The sequence below is a fragment of the Chinchilla lanigera genome, unplaced genomic scaffold, assembly GCF_000276665.1.
Source record: "Chinchilla lanigera isolate Chin_1 unplaced genomic scaffold, ChiLan1.0 scaffold00008, whole genome shotgun sequence".
In the NCBI taxonomy this organism is placed as follows: domain Eukaryota; kingdom Metazoa; phylum Chordata; class Mammalia; order Rodentia; family Chinchillidae; genus Chinchilla; species Chinchilla lanigera.
Genome location: NW_004955409.1, coordinates 30,787,780 through 30,813,971, shown reverse-complemented (window position 1 = coordinate 30,813,971; position 26,192 = coordinate 30,787,780). Strand labels below are relative to the sequence as shown.

Genomic DNA, 26,192 nt, shown 5'->3' with positions numbered 1-26,192 from the left:
GATTCAATAGCTACAGTATAGACCTGGGTTGAGGCTTTCCATAAGGATACTATATCTAAAGTAACATTTATAATTATTCAAAAGTAAAGGAAAACTATACAGCATAATTACTCTGGAAAGTTTCCCATAAGGAAGTCCACAAAGCTTAGAAATAGGCCATAACAGTTTGCCAAAAAAGAATCATAAATATATTTAATAAATACTTTCAATGGAATCGAAGGATAATTAATTTCATGCAGTTAAGTTCCTGTTATAATGTCCAGTATAACTGTAGCCAATGGGCCAGTTTTAAAGATAGAATAAAATGAAAGTGATAGCTTTCCACAACTGAAATGTTTCAACAGAATAAAAGATGTTCTGAGGATGTCACACTCTTAGTCAATTTAAAACATTCTCAGGGCTGGGGATATAGTTCAGTGGCAGAGTGCTTGCCTAGCATGCACAAGGCCCAAGGGTTTAAGCCCCAGTACTACAAAAAAAAAAAGAAAAAAAAAAAGCTCAGACAGAAAATCCTACAAAAATAATGCCAAATTCATTCTTCACTTACTCTTTTTAATTTAAGGTACTTAATTATGGGCTGTGTTTACAGGGCCAATTTGATACATGAGTATTTACTGTACCTTGGGACAAACTCACTCCGAAGAGCAAGAAGGAATCTTGGGTCTGGCAAACAGAATGCTTCCCTCTCATTAAGTATGGTGACATTCACATAAACACCGCCATAAACTGAAGGGGCCAGACTTATTCTTGAGCAGCTAGTTCATTTATTACTTTCAAGACAGGATTATGTAAGGGATTTGAATAAAAAATAAGTTTAGGGAAAAGAGATTGGCCATCATCACTCTGTGCTCGGAGCCTGTTCTACACACACATGCCTGCAGTGATGAACTTGTTATCCTCCTGCCTCAGCCTTCAGCTTGCTGAGATTACACTCAATCTTCCCTATGCCCAGCTGATCGCTGGATCTGAAAATAACCTTGAGATAACAAACTTTATTTATTTATTTATGTATGTATGTATGTATGTCTTTTTTAGACAAGTTTCCCCTGTGCAGTTCAGGCTGGCCTTGAGCTTACTTTGTAGCCCAGGTTGGTCTCCAACTCATAAGGATGCTCCTGCTTCAGCCTCCCCAGTGCTGGGATTACAGATGTGTGCCACTACGCCCAGTGAGATAACAAACTTTCAAAAGTGATTCAAAACACCACTCTGGCAGAAATTAACAGACTTTTTCTTTGAATATAATGCCTTATTAGTCAAAGCATTTCTTTATTAGCTCCATTTTTCTCACTTGTGTATTTAATTATAATGTGGATAGTATTTCAAATTTTTAAATAATATCTTTCCTTAAAGTTATCTCTACTAAAGAAAAAGTTCTTTCTCACACATTAGTGCAGGTTTTACTAGGTTTGTTAGGTTGGTTAAATGGTGTTTAAATACATAGCCTCTACTTAAGGGTCCAGTCTGTCCACATGCATTCACTGAATTTGGGAAATATGAAGAATTTTTTTTTTTTTTTTGTAAAAAAAGGAAATTCTTTGGAAAGAGAACAGATGCATCTGTTTTATTTCTGCTTCATTAATATGTTCAGAGCAAAAAATTGGCTAAAAACTTGAAAAACATTTAACATTTCCATGTCTATAATTAAGGAAAACACATACAGGAGGATGAAATTCTTAAAAAAAATTACATTTGTATATTAGGCAAGGAAGTGTCATTTTCTCACTGGAGGAATCTCGATTAAATTACAGGTACCAAATTAATGTCATAATTGACATACATGTAAAGTGTGGGATTGGTACAGATATATGTAAATGATTCAATCTGGCAAACTGTAGATTATGAAAAACACAAAAGGCTTTTTCTGTTCTCAGTGTAAGAGATATCACATCCCAAAAGGGAGAGACTGTGAAAACAGAAAAATGATGAAAACTGAATTTTAAAGCCAAGAATACAGACTAAACAGAATTAAGATTACTATTAAGATATGTTCTTTGGGGGCTGGGGATTTAGCTCTGCGGCACGGCGCCTGCCTGGCAAGTGCAAGGTCGTGAGTTCGATTCCCAGTACTGGGAAAAAAAAAAAAAAGATACATTCTTTTAAATGCAATTTTGTGAATCATTTTTAACATTCCTGAAATTTCTGTGAAAGCTAGAACTTTATACACTGAACAACTAGTATTTAGAAAGACAATGTATTCTGCTTTTCCAAAGATGGAATTTCTTTTAACCTAGTATGTTAAATTAATGACTCAGCAGGTCTGGACCATTCCCAGGAAATGATGGCTTAGATTACATTATGGAAACTCCAAGGCCTAGCTTGTTGTTAAACATTTAACAGGAGCCCCACAATTTCTCAATAAAGTATTTTCATTTTGCCATTCAAAATGAATTCGTCACTAGTTAGTGAGCATACGGAGCAGAAAGTTCCCTTTACTTGTGGTTTGTTTCTCCTACTTACATAAAAATCAGTCATAAAATTTTCTGAGAGATAAAAGTCACTTTACAGAGAAACATGGTTGAAATTAAAACTTATCTATCATATTTGAAATGCTTATTTAATGCATATTCAATTAATTTTATTTTATTTATAAAGTCCTATTAAAGCCCCATAACACAACTGGATTTAGGTGACATAAAATGTCTCAAATTCAAGAGAAACAAACAAACAAACAAACAAACAAAACAGACGAGAATACTTTAGCATAGCTGTGGACAATCTTTGTGGATTGTCTTAATCAGAAGGCAGTAACCTAAGGAAAAGGACACTTCCCTAATTATGCTTGTCTTCTACTTATGGAAAGGAATGCCTGATACATGACAAACAATAAGCATTTCTTAACCTAAAAAAATGTATGCTTTCAAGAAGTAAATGCATAAGAAAAATAGATGAAACATTTTAGTGGAGATATTTAAAATACTAACTTTAATGTAAGTTTTTTGTATTTAATGTTACATGAGCTGTATTGCTGACGTATATGTTCCAATTTAAAGAGAGGACAATTGGTAGGAAATATTTTCTACAAACGCTCTCTGAATTTGTTTGCCAGTTATCTCTTACTTGAATACAAAATCCATGCAGAAATTTTCTGTTCTGGATTGAGAGGGGCAGGAGCTCAATTTTTAGGGACTGTCATATTAAAGGGTGGTCCTCAGTTTTAGGGATGCAGTAGAGAATGGTGAAATTGGGGGGAGTTCAGTACACAGGGGGGTCACTGCTAAAACACTGCCAGTAGTTGCCATGTGACTATGTAAGCCAGAAGTTGCCAGAATGCTTAGCTTTTCATCCAGGTGTAATGAAGTAAGTCTATCTAGACACAGACAATGCAAAAACAAAACAAAACATAAATGATTAAAACATTATGCTAGTCAGCTTATCTGTGAACTAAATCTGGTCCATGGAGAGTCCAAGACCTTTGAACTAGACAATGACAGAAAACTCTTTTTATGCCATTTATATGTCAAACTCTTTTCATAGTACTTTACATGCATTCATTCATTTAAGTCTTATGACCACTAGTACAGGATCCCCACTTTATGAGTACTGAAACACAGGAAGGTTGAATCGCACAGTTTGTAAATGGAACAATGAGCCCAAGTGCAGTGGTATCTAGTGGTATCAAGTACAAAAGGTTCAGAGCACTTTTGTTTGCAAACAGTTTGGTTCACAAATAAAAATGTTTGGCAAAATTTTGATTTTGCTTGCAAACTGTGCATCAGGTGACAAAAGTGACCCTGGCCATCATCTTGACATAGACACAAACATAGCCATCCTCTCCAAAATCACTGAACAAATTGTTTGTGAGCCACTGTACTCTCGCTCCAGATAATTGTGCTTTCTTCCTTTTTAGCCACTCTCTATTTCCCACATTCTCTGGCTTTTAGCTAATTCAGATATTAGTATTTTCTCCCAATCACTTAAGTCAATAAGGAAGACACAGGAGATATGGGAACAGTCAAATGTTCTATGTGACAAAATGCAACATGAAATTATCATGAACCCCTCAAGCTTAACCTGCAGGAGAGATTTTCAGGCAGCTTGCTTGTGCTCAGAAGACAGTATCGGAATCATATGTATTTAATAGAGGAAATAACCACCTGAATAAACAGCTTTTAGTACATAAGCATCACTTGACTGGCTGGTTACTTCTCCACTGAGGTGACTATGCTTACACGACTGTTCAAAAAAAGCAGTGCCAACCAAATAGTAATCCTTTATTCTAGAAGTTGTAAGGTCGAGTACTTTGGACTACCATATAGGGAGCTGCACACAATACTACCTTAAGACTGCTACAATATGGGGGCTGGGGACTTAGTTCAGCGGCAAAGCACCTGCCTGGCAAGCGCATGGTCTTGAGTTCAGTTCCCGGTACCGGAGAAAAACCAAAACAAACAAACAAAAAAAAAAGACTATCACAATACTACCTCCTACTGCGTCTAAGATGGATCTATCTAATTTACATGTGTTTTCTGAAGTAGATACTACCCGATGGTCCAATGAGATGCTATGGGACACATAAAGATCAGTAAATATCACTCTTTGTGCCCAAAGAGTTTACTGCACACTATAATTTTTTTTTCCGGTACCGGAAATTGAACTCACCACTTTGCACTTGCCAGGCAGACGCTGTGCTGCTGAGCTAAATCCCCAGCCCCTAGAATTCTTGATAGAGTATCACTGTTATGTCATTCTTTATATCTGTTGTTTCCTTCTTTCTGCATAGATGGCTATTCCTTATTCTTCAAATTTCAGCTCACATGTCACCTTCCTCTAGAAACTATAGACCACCTAACTTTTTGGCCAGTACCCCTCCACATTCTGTTCTCTTAGTCACATTTCCTGTTCCTCTAGAATTATCAGTGCCTCCTTCAACTGACTTATCTACCTGTTCATTGTTTTTATTGTCTCCCTTCAATATGAAAAAGCTCCATAAGATGAGCACCTTGGTCATGTTCATTGCTGCATTGCCCAGTTCTGGGATTAGCACCTTGCATAGGACAAATGACTACATACAGGAAGGTTCAAAGATAAACCCTATTCGTAGTGCAAATGAGGTGCTATTCATTGCATAGACCTTAAAATAACTTTTGGAATACCATGACTACACTGAGTATTATTAGCAATTAAAATTCTGTAGTACAGCTGAGTACTTTCAACCTTCATACCATTGAGATTTCTTTTATATACCCTGAAATCCAGTTAGTCTACTTGGTAATAATGATCTGACCCCATCTATAGTTATTGCTAGCTAGTAAAATGTCACTGTGATTCTCTTTCTGAGGCTGGTTACTTTACAAAGCAAAAATAAACAATCATCTCTTCTCAACGACACTTATGTGAACACATTACCTCTCCTAAGATGAGTCAGATTTTTCCAGCACAGAGCAGTTATTTAGCAACAGACACATATGAAGACCTTGATGAATGGAGTTCCCATAGGAACACATGTTTCCATGGTCTGTAATTGAGTAAGTAGAGGACAAGGTGTCTGGTGAGCTCCATATTGCTGTGTGCTTCTCCATCCCTTAAATTACCTGGCAAATGTGCCAGATAAATGAGTTTGGTTTCTCATTTGGATACCCTAAATATATAGCATAAATAAAAGCTAGGTAACAACTTTTCCTAGCAGTGGAAAGGGTTGCTACAGGGCAAGAAAAAAGTGTGCCCCCTGCTTTGTGGTGATGGGTGCTACATTTTACAATGGAGAGTCCATTTCTTCATGTGAAAGCTTTCACTGTCATAATATGTATGACCCCATTTAAAAAACACGAGGTGATCTGGATTTGTTTGATGCTAAAGTAGTCTTGGAAGTTACATTAGTTTTTATATTGTCTCCCTCCCTTTTGAGTAAACAGAAATGAAGGGTAAAGGAACCCTATTATTTTCTTAAGTGATCCACCCTTTGCAGGGAACACACCAGAACTGCTGGAGGATTGTTGCAAATTACACGTGCTGTCCTTTCAAAATGTCAGGTCCGACAACCTATAAATGTGAGTTTCTGAGGGAAAAGGAAGATGTAACACAAGTAGGAGTCTCTCTGTCTCTCTGTCTCTGTCTCTTTCTCAGACACACACACACACACACACACACACACACATACACACACACAGCAAGAAAGGCAATACAAACTTAATGCCATGCACTCTAAAATAAAAGGGGAGATCATTTCAACTGAGGAAGAAAATAACTGTATGTTGCAAGTGCTCTGGGGCTTTAACTGTCAGACTTGATCTATACATAGAAAGTGAACTGAAGAGTAAACAGATTTGAGTGAGAAATCAAGGACTGTCATTCAGGAACATTCATTCCCATGGCATTTCACATTGCCTGAGTAAACAAAGGCACGCTTAGCTTTATGAGCTAGAAAGCTGAATGAAACAACCTGGAAAAGAGGACTGTTATGGCTTGTATCTAGATGTCCTCCAAAGCCTCATGTGGGATATGTGGGGCTTTACAGAGGTGGCTAGAGCTAGGGTTTGTGCTGCTGGGACCAAGGATATGCTGTTGGGATTGATTCATGGTGTGATGCTAGGAATAAGGCTGCCCCACCCTGAGTGTGCGTGCTACTTCACTGTGGTTGTGGGTACACTGGATAAAATATAAGGACAGAAAAAGGGTTGTGCACTGCTTATCATTTGTCACTTGTTTGTTGCTTGTCACTTGCTGTATGCTACTTCACTGATTTGCTGCCTTCTGCCTGCTATGAGTCATCTCTCCTCTGTGATGCCTCTCAGCCATGCCACCTTGCCTTGGAGCCAGCCAACTATGCAATGAAACATTCACAAACTGTCAGACCAATAAACCTTTCCTGCTCCAACTTTGAGCACCAGGTATTTTGTCTCAGCAACAAGAAAAGTAACTAAGACAAGGATGGCCTACTGTTTGCTATCTTGGACACACCAAGGAAAAGCTACAAGAGCATAGAGACAGTTCAAAGATCCAAAGGTGAGACCCTCTCTCTCTAATAATGGTCAATTCATATGGTTTTTATAGAATTCTAGACAGTCTTAATCTATAATAGTCAATGAGTCAGTGGTGAACATGTAGAGCTATGTGTGTGGTCTATATGAGTTGATAACATGCATATGTGCTTCTGAAAAGTTGTAGTAGGACTGAAGAATAGATTTTAATACAACTCAATCACAAACACAAGAGATAAAACAGATGAACGGTTTTTTCTCTCATTGTTATCTTAGCCCCTCCTCTCCTTCCAAATATTTGGGTTTTAAAAATATAGGAAAATGCTAGCTAAGTGATCTATTAATGTACGGCTATAGAAAAATAACCAAAACATCACAAAATTTGATCTATTTAGAGAAAGCAAATTTTTGTTTATAACCTATGGACACTGTCTTATCTTGCATGTCACAATATTTATTCTCAAAAGAACAGTATTCTCTGGACAATAAATATATGAAAAAATGTTCACTATCACCAGGCATTAGAGAGATGCAAGTTAAAACACTGTGATTCCATCTAACACTAGGAAGAGTGGCTAACATGAAGAAATCAAACAATAACAAACAAACACTGTAAAGGCTGCAGGGAAAAAGGAACTCTACATTGTTGGTGAGAATACAGACTGGTACAACCACTATGGAAAGGAGTATGGAGATTCTCAAAAAACTAAAACTAGGAATTCTATTTAACCCAGTCAGCTATCTTCTGGGTGCTTTCCATAAAGAGTGACACACATCATATTACAGGGATACACAAAAACCATATTCATAGCATAATTCTAATCTTGGAAGCTGTCTATGTGTCTATCAACAGATAAAGGATAAAGAAAATGTTGCATTTATATACACTGGAGTACTACTCTGCCATAAATAAGGCTAAACTTGAATCAGTTGCAGGGAAACAGGTGCACATAGAGACCACAACATTAAATGAAATAAACCAGACACACGAGCTTAAATACTGCATGGCTTTTCTCATATCAGAAATCCAGAATATAAATAAAGAATAAAATGAGAGACAGGAAGTAAGGAAATACATTTTGTTCAAATGGGAAAGGGATCAAAAGTTAGAGGTAGGGGGGAGGGGAGGGAGTGAAAGCGGATGATGAAAAAGAAATAAAATGTGCTATGTACATTTATTAACTCCCCACAAGGAATGTAATCATTATGTAATAAAAACATGTACTAATAAAAATAGAACAACATTCTCCCTTCTTTTGAGAAGGGAGGGAGAAATTAATTTGATAAAACTGAGCCCTATATCAAAATGATGTCTAATGGATCATACAAAATAAAAACATCTCTGAAAACACAACTACATATTTTGCATGCTGTATTATGTTTAGTTTCTACAAGTCTCATTTATAACTGACAATTCCCGTCTTCCACTAAGTTTTCTCCTGATTCTAATTTTTTATGCGAGTCTCTCTTACTTTCCCCTGGATACATATATTCATATGGACATACAAGTTCTCAAAGAATAGCCTTTGACTCACACTACGCAGGCAGGAGCTCAGGGATGATAAATGGTAAGGAATTAAAGAGACTTGAATCTGGCTTGGCCTGGCAAGATAGCAGATGGACACAGTGATGGACACAGTGAATACTGAGGAAATAGATCCCTGTTATTGGTGCCATAGAGACAGCTCTGCTTTGTGTCTTGTGGTGTTATCGAGGCTACGGCACCTGGCCTGAGGGATGAGCAGGTCCTTCAGAGCCTTATTCCAGATTCAAGTTTTTTTCCCTACAGCTTCTGTATTTGTAAGTGTGGTATACGATGGCCACTTCCCCAGTGGGGTTCATGGAAAACTTCCTGTAATTTTTATATTTACAATTACCCATCTGCAAATTTTTGTTCAGAGCATAAATGTATAATGTACCTAGCTTACAGGCCAAGCCTTGTGAATGAGATCTCCCAACAGTGTATCAGTGTAGGCCTCGTATTTCAGAGAAGGACCTCTTCCCACAAGTCCACCACTGCACACACTCTGACCATCAGAAGGTAGGGAAGGCCTGGTAAGAGAATAACTGAATATTTTTCTACACTAAAAGGGTACACTGTCCAGCTTTGTATTTGGAGAACTAGTATATGTAACCATCCAAAGAAATCTTGTGATATCTGGAAAATGTACTGTGTGGGTACCATGGTGCATATTTAAATAAAAAAATGACTTTGAAATTCAAATGAATCACCAGGATCCCTGGAACTTCAGAATTCAAGACTGATATCATCTCCAGTTCTACATAGACTTTTGCTACAATGGAAACTATCCTGGAAAATATTCACTTGTGCAGAGAATATCATCATAATTCCACTCAGGATTTGGTATTCCTTTTTTTCCACTACTCGTTCATTTGAGAAGAATCTATTTTGACTATTATTAGGTGTATTGGGATCATATCCAATTATAGATAGTGCAATACTGGTATTCTCTTGACTTCATTTTGAAAAAAAAAATAAAAGTAGCAAATGAATGAGTCACTTGGGGGGGGATTTTTAAGGAAGGTATGCAGACAAGAGTTTCTCTTAATGTAGTGCTTGCCTTAATTAAATGAGTCAGTAAGGGTCAGTCTATCCTAAATCTGCTTCATTTGTTATTTTGATTTAACCTTTCTTACCTTAAGAAAAAAATCATTCTCCTAAATCATTTGACAAGAATGTTATGTGCGGTTCATTTATTTATTTATTTTCAACAATTTCTATATCGCAAGAAAATGTATGTCATCTCCTCATTAAAAACAATATTCATATAGTAAAATATATAGCACTATAATATGTAGATCAAAACATCATACTCTATCCCATATATACAACTATTATTAATTTTAAAAATTTCTTTAAATCACTGTGAGAAAAGACACCATTTTCAGACAAAAGTGAAAGCATCATTCCATTGTAGATTAATGCACAAAGGATTATGATCATAATATATAAAAATTAAGTAACTAGAGAATTCATTAAAAAGATGACTTTCCACAAACTAACTATAATTCATCAATAACTACATGAAAAATAGTTTATCATCACCAATAAAGGAATACTATATGGGTATAAAAATTTATTTTTAAACTATCAGCAAGGAAAAAAATTCTTATAAAATATTAGTAAATTCTGTTATTGGAAACAGTATGAGGAAATGGGAACTCACTGTTTTCAGTGGAGTTTTAAATGTAAACGTTGACATCATTCTGAAGACCTAACTGTCAAAAAAGTAAATCACTGATTTGGCTTCTGAGAATATAACCTACTACTTCAACAAATTTTTATCTCAAACTCATTAAAACTTTAACATGCGTGCAAAAAAATATAAAGATGCATATTCCAGGAAAGCTTAAATTTTAAGAATGGAAACAACCTAATCAATACAAGAGGTTGACACAGTGTATATACATATATATGTTACATATATTTATTTGTCGGTAGAATGTCTGTCTATGCAAGTTCTGTGAGGGCAAATAATTTATCTACTTCTTTCATACTTTTGCTTCTCAGTGTTACAAACCTAAAAGCTCTTTATACATGTATCTCTCAAGCACTTCTCTGAAAAAAATTTGGTCAAGTCCTATTCCTCCTCTCTAAAGATGTTTATGAGGAGAAAATTCTGCTACCTTTTGAAAAAAACTAGAGATAAACGAAGTTCAACAAAATACCTTATGCAGAAAACATCTTTTATTTCTACCAGGAACTATGTAGTGAAGGTTTGGCTGCCTGTAAGTTGTATGACTTCCACAAAACATCTAACTACTCCTAAGTCCTTTGCACAATCTGTTCTCAATTGCCAAGTGGGAGAAGGAAGTGAAAACTTTCTCATATCCTTCTCTGGCTTTGTGCTCAAAGGATTATTTGAAAGGAAAGATGATAGTTCACATTTAACATTATGTCTGGAAAGCATTTTAGAAAACACGTTTATATGAATACTATACTTACCAGCATTCATAATTAACTTTTCTAAGTAATGTATTTTTTTAAACAAGGATGATTTTTCCTAGGAACAGCATTAGTGAGGATGATTTTATATCCTAAGAGTCAGATAGTTTCATAAGAAATTGACCCAATACTTTTATTTAATCCAGACCACATTCTCATTGTTCTCTTACTGACTTCTTTTATTAGCATTCCTGTAACAAGACCATCTTAGAATGGACACTATAATGGTATATGAAATTTACATTCTCTTGAGAAGAAATAACAGTATGTCACCTCTCCACTGTCTGGTGATACAGGCATAAGGGAAACTAAATATTAACAAGTCAACAGTTCAAAACAAATTATCCAAAAAGAGCACTACTGTATGCTCTGCTTTACTACTTGACCTAAATGCCTGTCCTCTGTATTCAGGTTAATTGCTTACGGCCAATAAAAAACCAGTTTTGGAGAGTGGGCTTAATTAAATTTTGAAGGCATTTTGTCTTTTCCATTGATAATTTATGATAGATTGGGAGATGATATTCCAAATTACATACCATCTTTTAAAAATCATAGTACTACATAAGGATTAAATGATCCTTTCTTTAAAAAAAAAAAGTTAAGTTCATAAACTATGAGTAGCTCAGTGGCACAGTGCCTGCCTGGCAAGCACGAGGTTGTGAGTTCAATTCCTGGCACCAAAAAAAAAAAATTAAAAATTAAAAATGTAAGAAACAGTTATATTCATCTCAGGGAATTAGCTCTGTTTTGCTCCTCACCGTGCTATCAAAATGCACGCATACTGAGAGAACATCCTTCTGCCTCGTTCTGTGGGAACTGGGATTAGAATACCATTCAATATGAATGAGTTTCTGTTAGGGTATGATAGGAAGTAGCAGCTGATTGTACAGTATTCTTTTATTCTAGTTTTCACAGAAAGGATGTGGAGGACCACCTGGACGACTCTCCTTGAAAGAAGAGCAGTTATCTCCATTTTAGCCAAACCTGACCCTATTTCCATGTATTAATATGTACAAAGCTGGCTAGGACTTTTCCTTATCCCTTCAACTGGCTTTAAGCAATGCATATCGGTCCAGCCAGGGTGCTGATGTGTAGTCTTTGAAGCAAAGATGACAGGGAAGTACTTTCTCTGCCCCACACAGCTCCCAAATAAAACATGTGTAAGCCAAGGCAAGGCAAGATGGAGAGCCAAGCTCCACATTGTCGGCTGAGATCCAACCTAAACTAAGAAGCTATGACTTCCCAGGGCACGAAAGATTACACATCAGAGCCGAACCACTGACCAGAAAACATCACATACTACCTGAGTTGTGTTATACAAATTACTCTGCCTGCATATCCTTCTCTCTGCATATTGCAGAGGTGATTTCAGGTCTCCTACCTGGCCCAGCTCATGGCACCCACCTACTTCCCACCGTTCTCACACTCACTCATCCTCAAGCACTCCCTTCTTCATGAATTAATGAAACCCGGGTTTGGCCCTGGGTCAAGGCCTTTTTTCCAGATAGCCATCATTGTGGCTGGACTTAGGACCCTTTTCGTCTCCATAACTATAAATATCCCTTAGTGTCTTTATTCTCATCATGGGTTGCTCTGGAAGTGGTAGATTGGAATTAACTCACTAGAATTCCAGTAACTTCACAGGATTACAAATATAAACTTCCTGGGCTTCAAGGAGGACCAGGAAGGGCTAGCTATTAAAGGATACCCATGTTATGGAGTCCAGTACTATGAAAGCAATATCTGACCTTAGCAACCTAATGATTATATTGCTTTGTCTTTTTGCCGTTCAGTGAGTTTAATTCTGAGCTAAACTCTGATCTGCACACTTCTGAGGAATAAATGCAGTTGTCAATCTAATATTAAAATGTCATTTTGAAAAAGAGGGTAGCGCACATTTCTGGTACCAGGTAGCTCAATACCTACCTCAAAGCCAGGACTCACAGGAGACTAAAAGATGAAGTTGTAAGTGCAAAAAGCAGTCAAAGATGCAGAATAAAAGGAGAGAAAGACAGGAAAAAATGTGATTAGAGGAAAGCAGTGACTACAACTCAGTGTTTAATATAGGTACATTTTCAAGTAAAAGCAAACTGTTATACTGATTGTAGCCACAAGGAAAAGGAGCTGGAAACTACTTCTGAAATAAAATGGAACCACAATCATTAACTCATAACTTCAGACACAGTTTACAGTTCTGAGTGGGGAGAGGTTAAAAAAAAAATCTACCTGTCAGAGTTTCAGGGATGAAAGATGCTTCTTTCACTTGTTGAAAATAAATTATAGTCAAAATGAAGCATTTTTGACCTTTAAGTGAAAGATTAGATTTTCCTCATAATAATTCTTCCTCTCAATGGGGAAAAAATAAAAAGGTCATCAAAGTAATCAAATGTTACATAGTTCTTAACTGCCTGCAGGCCAGAATAAGCTGATGAGTAATCAGACTCAGCCAACTGTTTACAAATCCGTGAAGTCCGATGGTAGTTTTAATCAGACAATATTGTCTACACTCCATTCTTTACTCATGGTGGAGGGCTTGATTTCTACTTTATTTCATTCGAAGTTGAAATATAATTCAAAAGTAAAAATGTCACTCCTGATTTTGTGTTTTAAGAGGACGTACTACCAATGTAAAATGTAAAGGGAAGCTTGAATAAGCAGATAAGGGGTATCTGATAATTTATGTTGAAGACATTCTGTTTCAAATATTTTTGTCCCTAGCTTTGTCAAGCTGCTTTATCTGATAATTAACAATCAAAACAAGATTAAAATATGGCTGATTTGGTTTCTCAAAAAGAAAGCATACGTGTGTTTTTATATCAGTGATTTTTTTTTCCAGTAATGAATTACTGTGAATTAAGAAAAAAATCTTATTTGTTTTCTGAAACTTTATGTCCTTATTCACAATCTACAGGTAACACATTTGGTTAAAAACTTTGGGAGCTGCATACATTTAGAATGAAGTTCTGTCAAAGTTAATCATTTTCTAATACTGCTCTCGGTATTTCAGGACTGACAGGAAGAACGTGCAGAACTCAGGGCAACTACAGCTCCTGTGAACACAGACCCAACTTGGACTTTTCAGAAAAATTACAGCCCCATTTGTCTGAGTCAGAAGATCAGTTTCCAAAAAAGATGTGACCCTTTCTGTCTCTACAACTGGCAGCCAAGCCCATGATTTTCATCCAGTTGGGAGCCTTGAATTCAGCGTTAGAATTCAACTTCAGCTGAGTGACGGGAGCCTTCTGGTATCTGAAATGGACTATGCCACATGCACGCATCCACTGATTTCTCTTTTTTTGGGTACCATTTAGATACGCATAATGATCACATTCATCAACAGAACTAATATGTAGAATATAAAAAGAATTTTTAAAAATCAGACCCTCCAAATTTAAAGACCCAATCCAAAAATGGGCATCTGAAATGAACAGACACTTCTCAGAAGTATAAATAGCAGATAAACAATTTAAAAAGTTCAATATCACTGATCATTCAAGAGATGCAAATAAAAACAACACTGAGATCACTGATTTCCCTGGTTTTCTTTTTCTGAAGGTGTCTTTTTTCCCATAGAATATTCTTAGATTTTTATGAGATAAAGGATTTCTATATTTAAGTAAGTTTCAGAGCACCAATTTCATTATTGCAAGACTTTTGAGACATTTAATTATGTTTAATAACTATTTTGATATTACTAGTTGGATGGAGCAGAAAGCATTTCCCAACTTTATTTGAACACAATTTGTTTACTTGCAGGACATTTTATGGAATCATGTTTTGAAGGACATTGGGAAATATATAGACAGACTGTCTGTTTATCTTGTTGTCAAGTTAGAATCATCAGAAACACCCATAGAGCATAAAAATAGAGCCAACTATTCCATTGGTAGTTTATATAATACTATACCAGAGTTTTGCTTTTGTTTGCTTTGTTTTTCCCTTGAAAAAATTCATACGAATTACAGTTTTGCATCTGTGGTGAAAATTACTGTAAAAAACAATGTTTATTATGCAGATAAATTCCATGTGCCTCAGAATGCTGTGGCACATTTAACACTCAGAGAATTTATTTCGTGTTATTGAATAATGTCAGTTTTATAACACGCTTTTCTTCTAACTGACTGAAAGGAATCTCATAACTTTATTGAATTATTCGTTATTCTAATATGGTATTTCATCCTTTTCTTATACAACCTGTGATGAAGAACCCCAGTGATTTTATAATTTGCTATTTGAATAGCTGCTGCTATTCTTATTTAACACATTTTTATTGAGATAATTTATATGGAGTAAAGTATATAAAGTTGTAAGTGTACAGCTCCATGAGATTTTGCACATGCATTCATTCGTGTAACCTCTTTTCCCCATGAACATGTAGAATACTTCCTGCCTCCTAGAAGTCTCATTTCTGTTCTCTCTTAGTTGGTACCTCACTGAGAGAAACTGTTATTTTGATGTGTTTTACTCTAAATTGGCTTTGCTTGATTTGAACTTCATATATTGCACTCATAAGTATATCCTCTTTTGTGTCTTTCTTTAAATATTATTTTGTGAGATTCATCCACGCTGCCAAGTGAATTGGGAGTTCATTTATTCTACGTATGTCATTCATGCATTCTATTGTATGACTGCACCAATCAATTGTTTCCAGTTTTTAGACGTCATGAACAAAGACGCTGGAAACAAGCTTGTAGCACATCTTTCTGTGCATGCGTCTTAACGATGTTTCTGTTGAATATATACCGAGAGGTAGAACTTCTGACATACATACACCTATGGTCAACTTCAGAAGGTAATTGCCAAAGCAGTTTTCCAAAGTTGTTGAGCCCATTTATAGTCCAAGAACTGATGTGTACAATTGTAATCATTCAGTATCTTCACCAATATATACTTATTATTGTTAGGGTTTCATTCAATGTTAGGAAATCTGATATAGGAAGATCTCATTATGGATTTAAATTTATACTCCTCAGTAACTAATGATGTTAAGCTCATTTTCATCTTTATTGGCTAACTTCTACTATAAACCACTGTTGGAGAATTTGGTACATTTTATGTTGAGCTGACTGTCTTCCAACACTCTGTAAATTTTCTTTACATGCTCCAGAGGTTTTATAATACTGTATATATATATCATAGATCTATATCGATATCTAGATAGACCTATATCTATATCTCTATTGCTGTCTCTTCTCTCTCTCTCTCTCTCTCTCTCTCTCTCTCTCTCTCTCTCTCTCTCAAAATATGTCTGGCACCAATTTGATATCTATAAGAAAATACAAATTTTGACTCTATGCCATGCACAAAATCAACTGCAGATAGACTGGGAGCTTCAGGGAAAGACTATAGGAAATAAATACAGGAACATAGAGTAGGAAAAGCCTTTTTAAAAAGACTCAAAGCATTAAGGACAAAGGGGAAAAAAAATTGAGTATCAGTAAAGTTAAAAATTTATTTCATTCATAAACAACAGTAAGAAAATAGAAAACATACCCTAGAGAGGGAAAGATATGTAAATACATATATATATTATATATATATTACAAAGTTTTCCATTTATCAATGAAACACTAACGAATTTCAACATCTTATATAAAATACCACTCATAGTCAAGTAGTTGAAATAATTTAATGGTTATTCAATTTGATTAAATAAAGCAATTAAGTAATTTGGTTTAATGCATAAAATTCCATGGTAAAGATTATTGTTACATAACAAAAATTCCATTTACATATAAATTGTGTAATTAGCTCTAGGTTCTACGCTATTCTAATGAGGAATAACTAGAGATTTAGATTTCTTTTGAGTTGTTAAGCAAGTTTTTTAGAAGTTATTCCAGGTAAAACTGAAAAGAAATCATTAATTTACAACTTTGTTTGCTTAAATTATTTAATGTCTACCTTACAAATACCCTCACTCTCAATAACTATATACAACAGTAAGAATAACTGTTATAGCTTATAAAATTTAAATTCAACCAAAGAACTTCTAGGCTAAGAAGTTAATATCAGTTATTTTTAAAAAATAAATTTTGATTTAAGCATCTTTCAGTAAGAATATCATTTACTCTACATAATAGAACTTCACAGAATAAAATATAACCATGCACATACATTCAGAATATCGATAAAAACTTATGTTCCTTACTACTGGTAGGAGTTAGAACTCACCTTCTCCAACAGTTTTACTTAAAAATGATGTCAATATATGACCCGACCCCCCATAAAAAGGCCCTGTAGAAACAGAATATGAAATATTCCTTTTGATAAAAATTTAACTCTTTTAAAAAAGCATATTTAAATCATATCCATAAGATGTTTTAGAGTTAATAGAAAGTGTTAAATGTCATTATTCTTAAGTGGTTTATTGGTGCATGTTTGATGATAAATTTGCACATATCCAAACAATAAAAGACTTTTTCAAATTTTCATAAAAGCCAACTTCAAATTTTCTCCCAAAACAAATACTCAGCTATGCCACAAATTACTCTAGTAATATACAGAAAACATTTTATCTTTGGTTTCCAAATTTTGACAAACTATGTTTGGCAACATTAACACATTAGTTTGTGCTGCTCCGACCCAAAACCGTGATGATACCTCACATATTCTATCATTTCACTAAGCTCAGAGATAAAAGCAAACTAAATACTGTTGGATATTTAATGAAGCACTGACCAATCCACAGCACAGGCCATGAAGAAACAGTCAGTAGCACTCTGTCTGTGTCCTTCCTCTCAGCACACTGTCTGAAGACACTGTTACCACAGCGTCCCACAGATTTCTCATGTACATGGGGAAATGGATAAACAGGAGACCATACCAGCAGAGGCTCATCAGGAGCACTGGTAGAGAGCTCAGTGGAAGATGTGCGGACAGTGCTGAGCCCGGTGAGGGAAACGTTTGAGAGCCTTCTCCGTCTCACACCACTGCAGTTGTTCGGGATTTTAAACGCACATCTCTTATGGTAATTCAGACCGCATCCTGCAAAGAGAAAATAAAGATAGCTTTTGTCCAACCGGATAGCTTTTAGCCTCCACAAGTTCCAATGTGAGTGGACATATACAGAAGACACTAACTGCAGTGCATTACAACTTTGAGACTTTGAGACTCTAAGTTTATGTAAAGTCTCCTTCTACAACTCGCTTCTCTATGTCATCTTGAACAGAATACTTCATCTTAGTTTTCCTCCCTGTAAAATGAAGAGAATAGTAACCATCTTATAAAACTGTTGAGAAAATATGTAAAATAGTTCACATGCTGGTTTTCATATGGTGGGTAAATGAAAACTGGAAGCCTATTTTTCATTTAGGGAAATGTCATTTTTCTTTTAATATTTCTACTATTCATATGCTCCAATGCAACTGGTGACAGTAACTCAGAATTTCTTCATACATCAAACAGTAGGTGTTGTACTCAGGGTTTTCAAGGGAAAAGATTTAATACAGGACACATGTTATAGGATTACTTTATAATCTTCACCTAAAGAATCAGATGGAGAAGAGTACAGATGTGTTGGTGCACTAACTCAGAGAATCCAGCTGAGGGTCTGGATCCCATGGCAATGTCCTTGCATGAGTCCAGCTGAAAACCTAGAGCCCAGAACAATGCAGGTCTGTACCAAGGATCTGCAGTGGGAAGGCTCAAAGGTCAGTGGTGGAAGCTAGAAAGTCTGTACCAATGGGATGAAGGATCTGTGCCAGCAGGTTAAGGGATCTGCATCGGAGCCAGGAAGCAATGCTCAAGGTAAGGACCAGAGCAGCCATCCTTAGCAACAGTGAGGATCTGAACTCCTCTGATGATAACAGCTGAGTTCATATCAGGAAAACCAGCATGACAAACTCCTCCAGAAGAGTCAACAGCACATCATCTTCCCCTCCAGTTCTCCTTTTACGCTTTCGGCAATAATCCTCAGGTGGGCCTTCCACACCCAGGATCACGCTGATTCAGTTCAGCTGAGTGTTACAAGTTGACCATTCATTAATCCACCACAGTAGGGCAAAGAAGTTTTCATAAAATAGAGTGTAGGCAGAATTTCTTCTAGGTCACTGTCTCTTAAGTGTTATGCTCACAGAATAAATTAAACAACTGTGACGAGCATATAAATAAATTACACTATAAAGCTGTGTTATGTTGGCCAAAGTTCAAAGAGCTCTATCCTCCTCAATCTACAAGAACGGGATGATTGTGTAAGGTCATAAAAGTTTATTGTGGTATTCCAGCATGCTAAGCTGTGCAGTCCAAGGAGGTTTTTGTTTTTTGTTTTTTCCCCGATAGATATGATAAAACTCTGATACTGGTGTAGAAACTCAGGTATATATTCCATGCTACCCAATTCAGGAGCTGAGTGATCTAGGGTGGTTTGATTAATCTTCTGAATTTCTGCCCATTGCAATGCCTGCTACTCTGATTTTTGGTTTAGTTATGATTAAAATTTATATAACAGAGGTGAGATATACTATAATATGAGGGAGGGAAATATGAGAATCAGTGGTCCCAGATCAGGCCAAAAATGCAATGACAGGACATTTTTAAAAATGAAGCAAACAGTGTTCAGACATCCAAAAAATGCTTGAAGATACTTCTGAGGCCCCGAGGGCACCAATGCAGAGACCTCAGTGGAAGTGGATCACGCCAAGAAGTATTCGACTTCGTAGTAAAGGAAACAACTTACCTTCACATTTAAGGCCTTGACGCACTAAGCCCCACAGCATTTCTCCGCAGTGATCACAGAAAGCGGGAGCTCGGTATGAATGAACAAAGAGAGCGTGGGGACGAATCTGGAAGTCCTCAAATGTAGCAGAAGCTGTAACATCAGAAAAGAAATTGGGTGGATCTGTAAGTAATAAACATGCCATAAAAGGATGCAAGCTCGGATATGACTCTCTAGGCAAATTTAGGGGAGGTTCGACCCGACACAGCTTACACTTGGAGACACTAGACTTCATTCTTCCCAGCTATGGTTTTACTAATAGCGTAGCCCCTTTTTCTTGTCTCCTCTTTCTGTTTGGCAAACTTTTGAGCCACTTCCAAACATTCAAAATGTGAGAAGAAAGCATGAATGAAAGGGTAAGTCAACTGGGAAATTCCTGAAATTGTGAAAATATTTTGATTTTTTCTTTTCAATGAACTTAAAAGGCATTCAAAAATATTAATGAAAAGAAAACACTGATGAGTTCAGACAGGTTTGAAAATAGTGTATTTCAAAATGATGAAGAGACAGAAAAGCAGATATAAGTGGAAGAGATAAGAAATCTGAGCAGCTTCTCTTTCAAGGGATAGAGCTGTTTGAACTCTTTAAAAACATGTAATAAGACAATTTTCTATAAATTACCAAGCAGCCTCTTTACCAACAGACCAAAAAGAGGGGTTCTAAACACACACTGTTGAACTGCAGTCCATTCAGAGAAATACACTTTGGTAAACTACATCTACGCTTTAAGGCATCTTTTGTTATTTTTGTTGTTGTTTCTTATTTTACATGGCGCTCATACAGAATACTGAAATGTTCTAAATGCTGATTTCTACCGCAGTGCAGGGCACATAGTTGTGCTTTGATTTCAAATGGATGTAAAACCTTACCACCCTTGGTAGATTTTTAAGGTGAAAATTATTTCACTAAATTGTAAATATTTAAAATTGTATTTTTCAACACGATGTCTTATTGTATTATAAAAGTGGTGCATGGCTTTTGTGATGTTGTGTAAATGAAAAATACAAAGGTACAAAGAACTGAAAATGAAAGACCAGATCTTCTCTGAATGTTCTAATGGATGGGGGCATCTTGGCAGACCTATGTGCGTGCAGGAGCCGGGAGCTGGGGCTTCACAGTGGAGTGCAGAGGACATGATCCTGGAAGTCAGAAGAGCCACGCGAAGCTGAACCACTACCTGAGTGACATCTCACTTAATCACCATGAGCCTCAGCTTGTCATACCTGAAAAGAGAAGGTTTCAATGACAGTGACTTCTCCAGCGTCTTCAAGTTCAAACTTTTACTGATGTTAGAACTGAGCCACATTCCCTTGATTTCATGAAGTTTTATCTCAGAAGGACTTGGGAGAAAACTATTCTGAATTCTTTCCTTTTCCTTGTTGAATGAAGTTGTGTATTGTACTTCCCACTTGAGTATTAAGGACAACGCTTATTTGAAGTAAGTAAGTAAGACAGGTATACTTTGGGTACCAATCATTGATTTTGGTGGTTTGGTCAAAGTGTGTCTAATTAGTGAATGCAAAATTCTCTTTAAATCTGTGCACATTCATGGATAAAATTTTTTCTTAAAATATTAAAGGAAATAGTTATATACCTTATGCAAATGTTAACTTCTAGCTTCTCCCCTGAACCTCAAAGTTACCCCTCAGGTCCAAACAATTGTGACAATACTATGACAGTAATTAGTTGAATAATTAATTACTGCAGTTTTCAAAATAAGGAACACTAAAATTTGACAATACAAATACAAGGCTGCATTCAGACATTTTTGGAATTAATTAGGAAAAATATAAATAATTAAACTAAAGATTTTCAATGACACCCTCTTCCCATTTATGCCAGGTAAATTTGTTCTTTCCATTTTTAAGGGGATTAACATTCATAAGCAGTGAGCACCCTTGACTTATGTTTAAATGTCGTATTTCTAAAGTTCAATTTTAATATTCTCCTGTTAATTTTAGAATAATTAAACACATTTTTAAAATAAAACTACCAAGCGTGGTGAGGTTTTACATCCATTTGAAATCAAAGCACAACATCCATTCATTATGAGTTTACCTGTTCTGCACCCTGGGGGAAATCAGCATTAGCGAGTATACGCATGCCGTCTGGCCTAATCACAAAAGTGTACTTCAGAGATAATCACTTCGCACAGGAAAACAAAGTGGATGCTGTAATTCCATTTCATTTAAGTTTGGGAATCAAAATGGACAGGTAAGAATAGGAACAAGAGCACGTCTAGAGATTTCAAGGAGGAAACAATGTGTTATCTGTCAGTCTGTCATAATCAATCAGCCAGCTGAAATTAAAACCACATGACAGGGCAACAGAGTAGCACAATGGGCCCCTTATATTGGTATTTGTGTCTCTCTGATTTGCTCTATTCACAGTCTATTGTTATACTCCAGCGCACAGAAGAGGAGAAAATGACATGCTTTCCTTAGTCACTGAGCATTTGAAACAAGTAATTGAGCCCCAAACCCTAATATAATCAGTTCCTTTAAGGTACATTATAAATTGTTGCTCAAAATGGAGTAAACTGGTTAGCAGGACACAAGAAATGAGGCTTCTAAAGGAAAATAAATAATCTCTGGAGGTCAACATTATTTGCATGACAAAATAATGGCAGATCTCAGATTTTCAGCATTTTTACTGGTACTTTTGGCTATTTGGGAGACATATTAACTCTGGCTGTGAGAAGTTGTGACTGACATGAAGAAATGCTTAACACTCTAAAAGCATTGCCTTCTTCTACTTTTCAGAAGCAATCTAGGACACACCTATTATTCTCAGCTTACAAATGAGCAAACAGACTTAGAGATTAAGGTACTACACTAGGTAATAAGGGTTCTGAAGTTAGCCAGTACTGAAGTGAAAGTCACACAAGCTCTACTATTACTCAATTCATATCTCTTTGACCATTAAAACAATACAGATTATAAGGTGTATCTTTATGTGTCACTGGGAAGGATTTTTAAACACCAGAATCAAATATAATATGTCTATTGTTACATACACCTCACCTCCAGAGATATTAAAAATGTTGGGGAAATAAAAGATTTCATATAAAATATATAAAGAAATTATTTCTGTTTATAATCAAAAATTAGTACACAGGGCTGGGGATTTAGCTCAGCGGCAAAAGCGCCTGCCTGGCAAATGCAAGGTCGTGAGTTCGGTTCCCAGTACCAGAGAAAAACCAAAAAAAAAAAAAAAAATTAGTACACATTCCACGTGGACTCCATAGTTTGAATCTCTCCCCTCCAAACAAATTGGAGTTAAGAACAACGAGTTGCTTTTGAATTTTTGCAAAAAATAAAACCTAGTTCAGATCTGTTTAAGGTCTGCATGCACAGGAGAGCCAGTGTTGCCAGGCTGAATCGTGAAGTCTGGCCCAAAGAAAAGGTTTTCAAAGTTCTAAAAGCTTTATTGTGCAAACCTTTATGTTTGTTTTTGTTTCTTTGCTTGTTTTTTTTCTTCACATCTATAATATTGAGCAGGGCCAGTGATATAGCTCAATGGCATAAACACCTGCCTGGCAAGCGCAAGGTCCTGAGTTCGATTCCCAGTACAAAAAAAACCCAAACTTATAATATTGAGTATATCTTGTGGATACAAGTGCCTCTACATAAATTCACACACATTGTTTTGAAATATTCTGTGGACAAAAAACTTGTATTCACGCTAGGTGTAGTACGCACACTGATAATCTCATCTGATCAGGAGGCTGAAGCAAGAGGACTGCAAATTTCAGGCTGTCATGGCAATTTAGCAAGATACTATCTTAAAAATAAAATTAAAAAGGGCTAGAGATGTAGCTCAGTAGAGTGGATGCTTATGCAAGGGGCCTGGGTTTAGTCCTGTGTACTGGGGAAGAAAAATCCAAACAAACAAACAAACAAACAAAAACATATCTGCTTTTACCTCCTGTCATACACATACACACCCACACACACACACACACACACACACACACGAGTTCATTCTTTGTTGGATCAGAGCACTCAGTGGTAGAATAAATACTATTTACAATCAGTTTATTGCATTTGTAGATAGCCCAAATTAGTAAGTTCTTTATATTAAGCCTCCAACACTTCTCTGCAACTTCTACTTATTGGTCACAGGTCTAAGAGCAAGCCTCTAAAACTACAACATTTCCATAACTTTCTACAGGCAGCGTGTGGAGGCCAAGCAGTTCTAAAATCTCCAGGTTGATTTACACCATGTTTTACAAATATATTTTGAAACTTCCATGTACTACAGTATATGTTAGAAGTGGAAAACTAAGGAATCGTACTATTGCTGAGGGTTCCAAAACAAAATAAGAATGACAATATCTTTTTTTTTTTTTTTTTTTTTTTTTTTTGGTTTTTCTCCGGTACTGGGAACCAAACTCACGACCTTGCGCTTGCCAGGCAGGTGCTTTTGCCACTGAGCTAAATCCCCAGCCCCGACAATATCTTAAATAATAATACAAAGTATGAAAACAGAAACGCAGAAGAAAGGGTGGCTGAGGGTGCCTGGATCTACCAGAAAGCTTCATTACGAGGGGCATTGTACAGAATCTTCAAGGATGAAGAGTATTTCGAAAGGCAGAGAATGAGATAAAGGAAAGAGGAAGCATTTTTATATAGTCGGATTTTATTTCATTATAGGTAACACAGAACTGTCCATATATTTCTTTACACTTGCTGTGGATTCACAATACCTTATGTTTGGAGCATGGTCAGAGTGTTTAGCAGAAGTGACTCCCCACTGTGCAGAAGGAAGGCAATGGAGAAGACAGGTCCCTGTGCCTGGAGTCCAGGAGCGTGTGACAGTGATTGTGAATTCAGTCTGTGCTTATCTACATCCCTCTTTCTGCCCCCATCCACACTTACCTACACCCTAGGGCTGCTCATTTTTTTGGTATGGGGGGGGATTTCTGCTGCTCTGTCCAAGCCACTTTTCAGATTCTCCCTTATGCAACCACTGTTCAAAATAATTGCACATTTCAATCTCTGTTAACCTGGAAAAGTCTAGAGTCTAGCAAAAGGAAGATCCCTCAGCTCCCAGTCACAAGAATATTTGATCAGTGCATGTTGAGACACTTTCAACAGCAACTTCCTGTGGGTTGAAAAACAGAAAAAGAAACTCCATTTCTGACTTCACATCTGTCCAGAAAAAACATTCATGAGATGTAATGTTGAGAACTTGGCAGGGTGTATGTGGAGATGGTGTAATGAGTGCATCCTCTTAGAGATAGTGAAGATCAAAACGTATTCAAATATGTTGATTAGGTAGCTCAGAAAATTCTGGAATCTCATAAGTGCATGGCCATTCAAAAAAAACAAAAAAAGAAATCAAAAGGCTACAAAAGTAGTTAAAAGTTATCACAAACCAGATTGATATTATAATTATTAATGAACTATACTAATAAGGAAGTCTAGGGGGCAGTAAGTAGAGACACTGACGATACTGCCAGGGAACTTTCGCACAGACTCATCCCCAGAAAGGGAGTGTCTGTCACACAAGGGCAGTGCAAGGTCAGGCTGGATGAACGCAGGAAAGTGGCTGTGGTCAGAGAACCGGCGACCACTCCAGAAGGCTAAAAGAAAGAAAGCTGATGCTTTGAAAAAGCTAAAAGTGAATAAAAGGCTGAGTTTCATGAACAGAGAAAGGTACGTACAGAGGCCTCGCTACAGGAAATAACAGTTTAATGATTACAGAGACAAGCTGCATGAGTTAAGTGTAATCTTGTTTCTACCTTTTCTAGAAACAATGGATCATCTTTAGAATAAATAACACACACAAAACAAAGAAAAGACCTGCTCAAGAAGAAAATGAAGTCTAGAATGGATGAACAGAATATTTAAGTACAAGGGTTTTGTTGAATTATTTTTAATATACACAAGTAAAATGATATATGAGAACTCAAAAGCTTATAATCTTTTTTTTAGTATATGCACTGCTGACATGAACACCAGAAGTTTATAATTTAAAGAGAACATTTAGCCGGGCATGGTGGCACATGCCTGTAATCCCAGCACTTGGGAGGCAGAGGCAGGAGAATTGCTGTGAGTATAAGACTGGCCTGGGCTACAAAGTGAGCTCAAGGCCAGCCTGAACTGCATAGCAAGACCCTATCTCAAAAAAGACCAAAAAAAAAAAAGGTCTCAACCAAGGACTGGGGATATAATTCAGCAGTATAAGCACCTGCCTGGCAAGTGCAAGGTCCTGAGTTCGATTCCCCATACCAAAAAAAAAAAAAAAAAAAAAAAGAGAGAGAGAATATTTAGCTCAGTATGGTAACAAATAGTTGGGCTTAGTGAAATTATAGTACAGTCCTTCTTTAAGGATAAAAAATGTTCTGATAAGAATGGAAAAGTTTAGTGGGACAATGATGAAGAGGTTTAGGCCTGTTTGATGACAAATATTCTATGAAATGATATTTAATAATATGTGGTAGTTGTACAAGAAGAAACATCAATAAGAAAGAATTGCTAACTGAGAAATCTAGCCTATGCATGAATTTAAATTATGATAAGAGATATACATCAATGGAGAAGGGAAACATCATTAAGAAATAATTAACAATTAGTAACAACTACCAATG

General features: G+C 36.3%; 1 protein-coding gene across 2 annotated transcripts in view; it reads right to left on the bottom strand.

The window, feature by feature from the left end:
• Prkd1 (protein kinase D1) overlaps positions 1–26,192 on the bottom strand; it is a 306,494-nt gene that overhangs the window by 46,617 nt on the left and 233,685 nt on the right. The window contains exons 3-5 of one of the 2 annotated variants that reach the window (XM_013510389.1): positions 19,559–19,690; positions 17,708–17,868; positions 12,811–12,834 (exon numbers count right to left, since the gene is read on the bottom strand). In XM_013510389.1, the coding sequence (XP_013365843.1) occupies positions 12,811–12,834; positions 17,708–17,868; positions 19,559–19,690 (317 nt within the window). The remainder of the gene's footprint in view (positions 1–12,810; positions 12,835–17,707; positions 17,869–19,558; positions 19,691–26,192) is intronic. The other variant, XM_013510390.1, reaches the window with a different exon arrangement.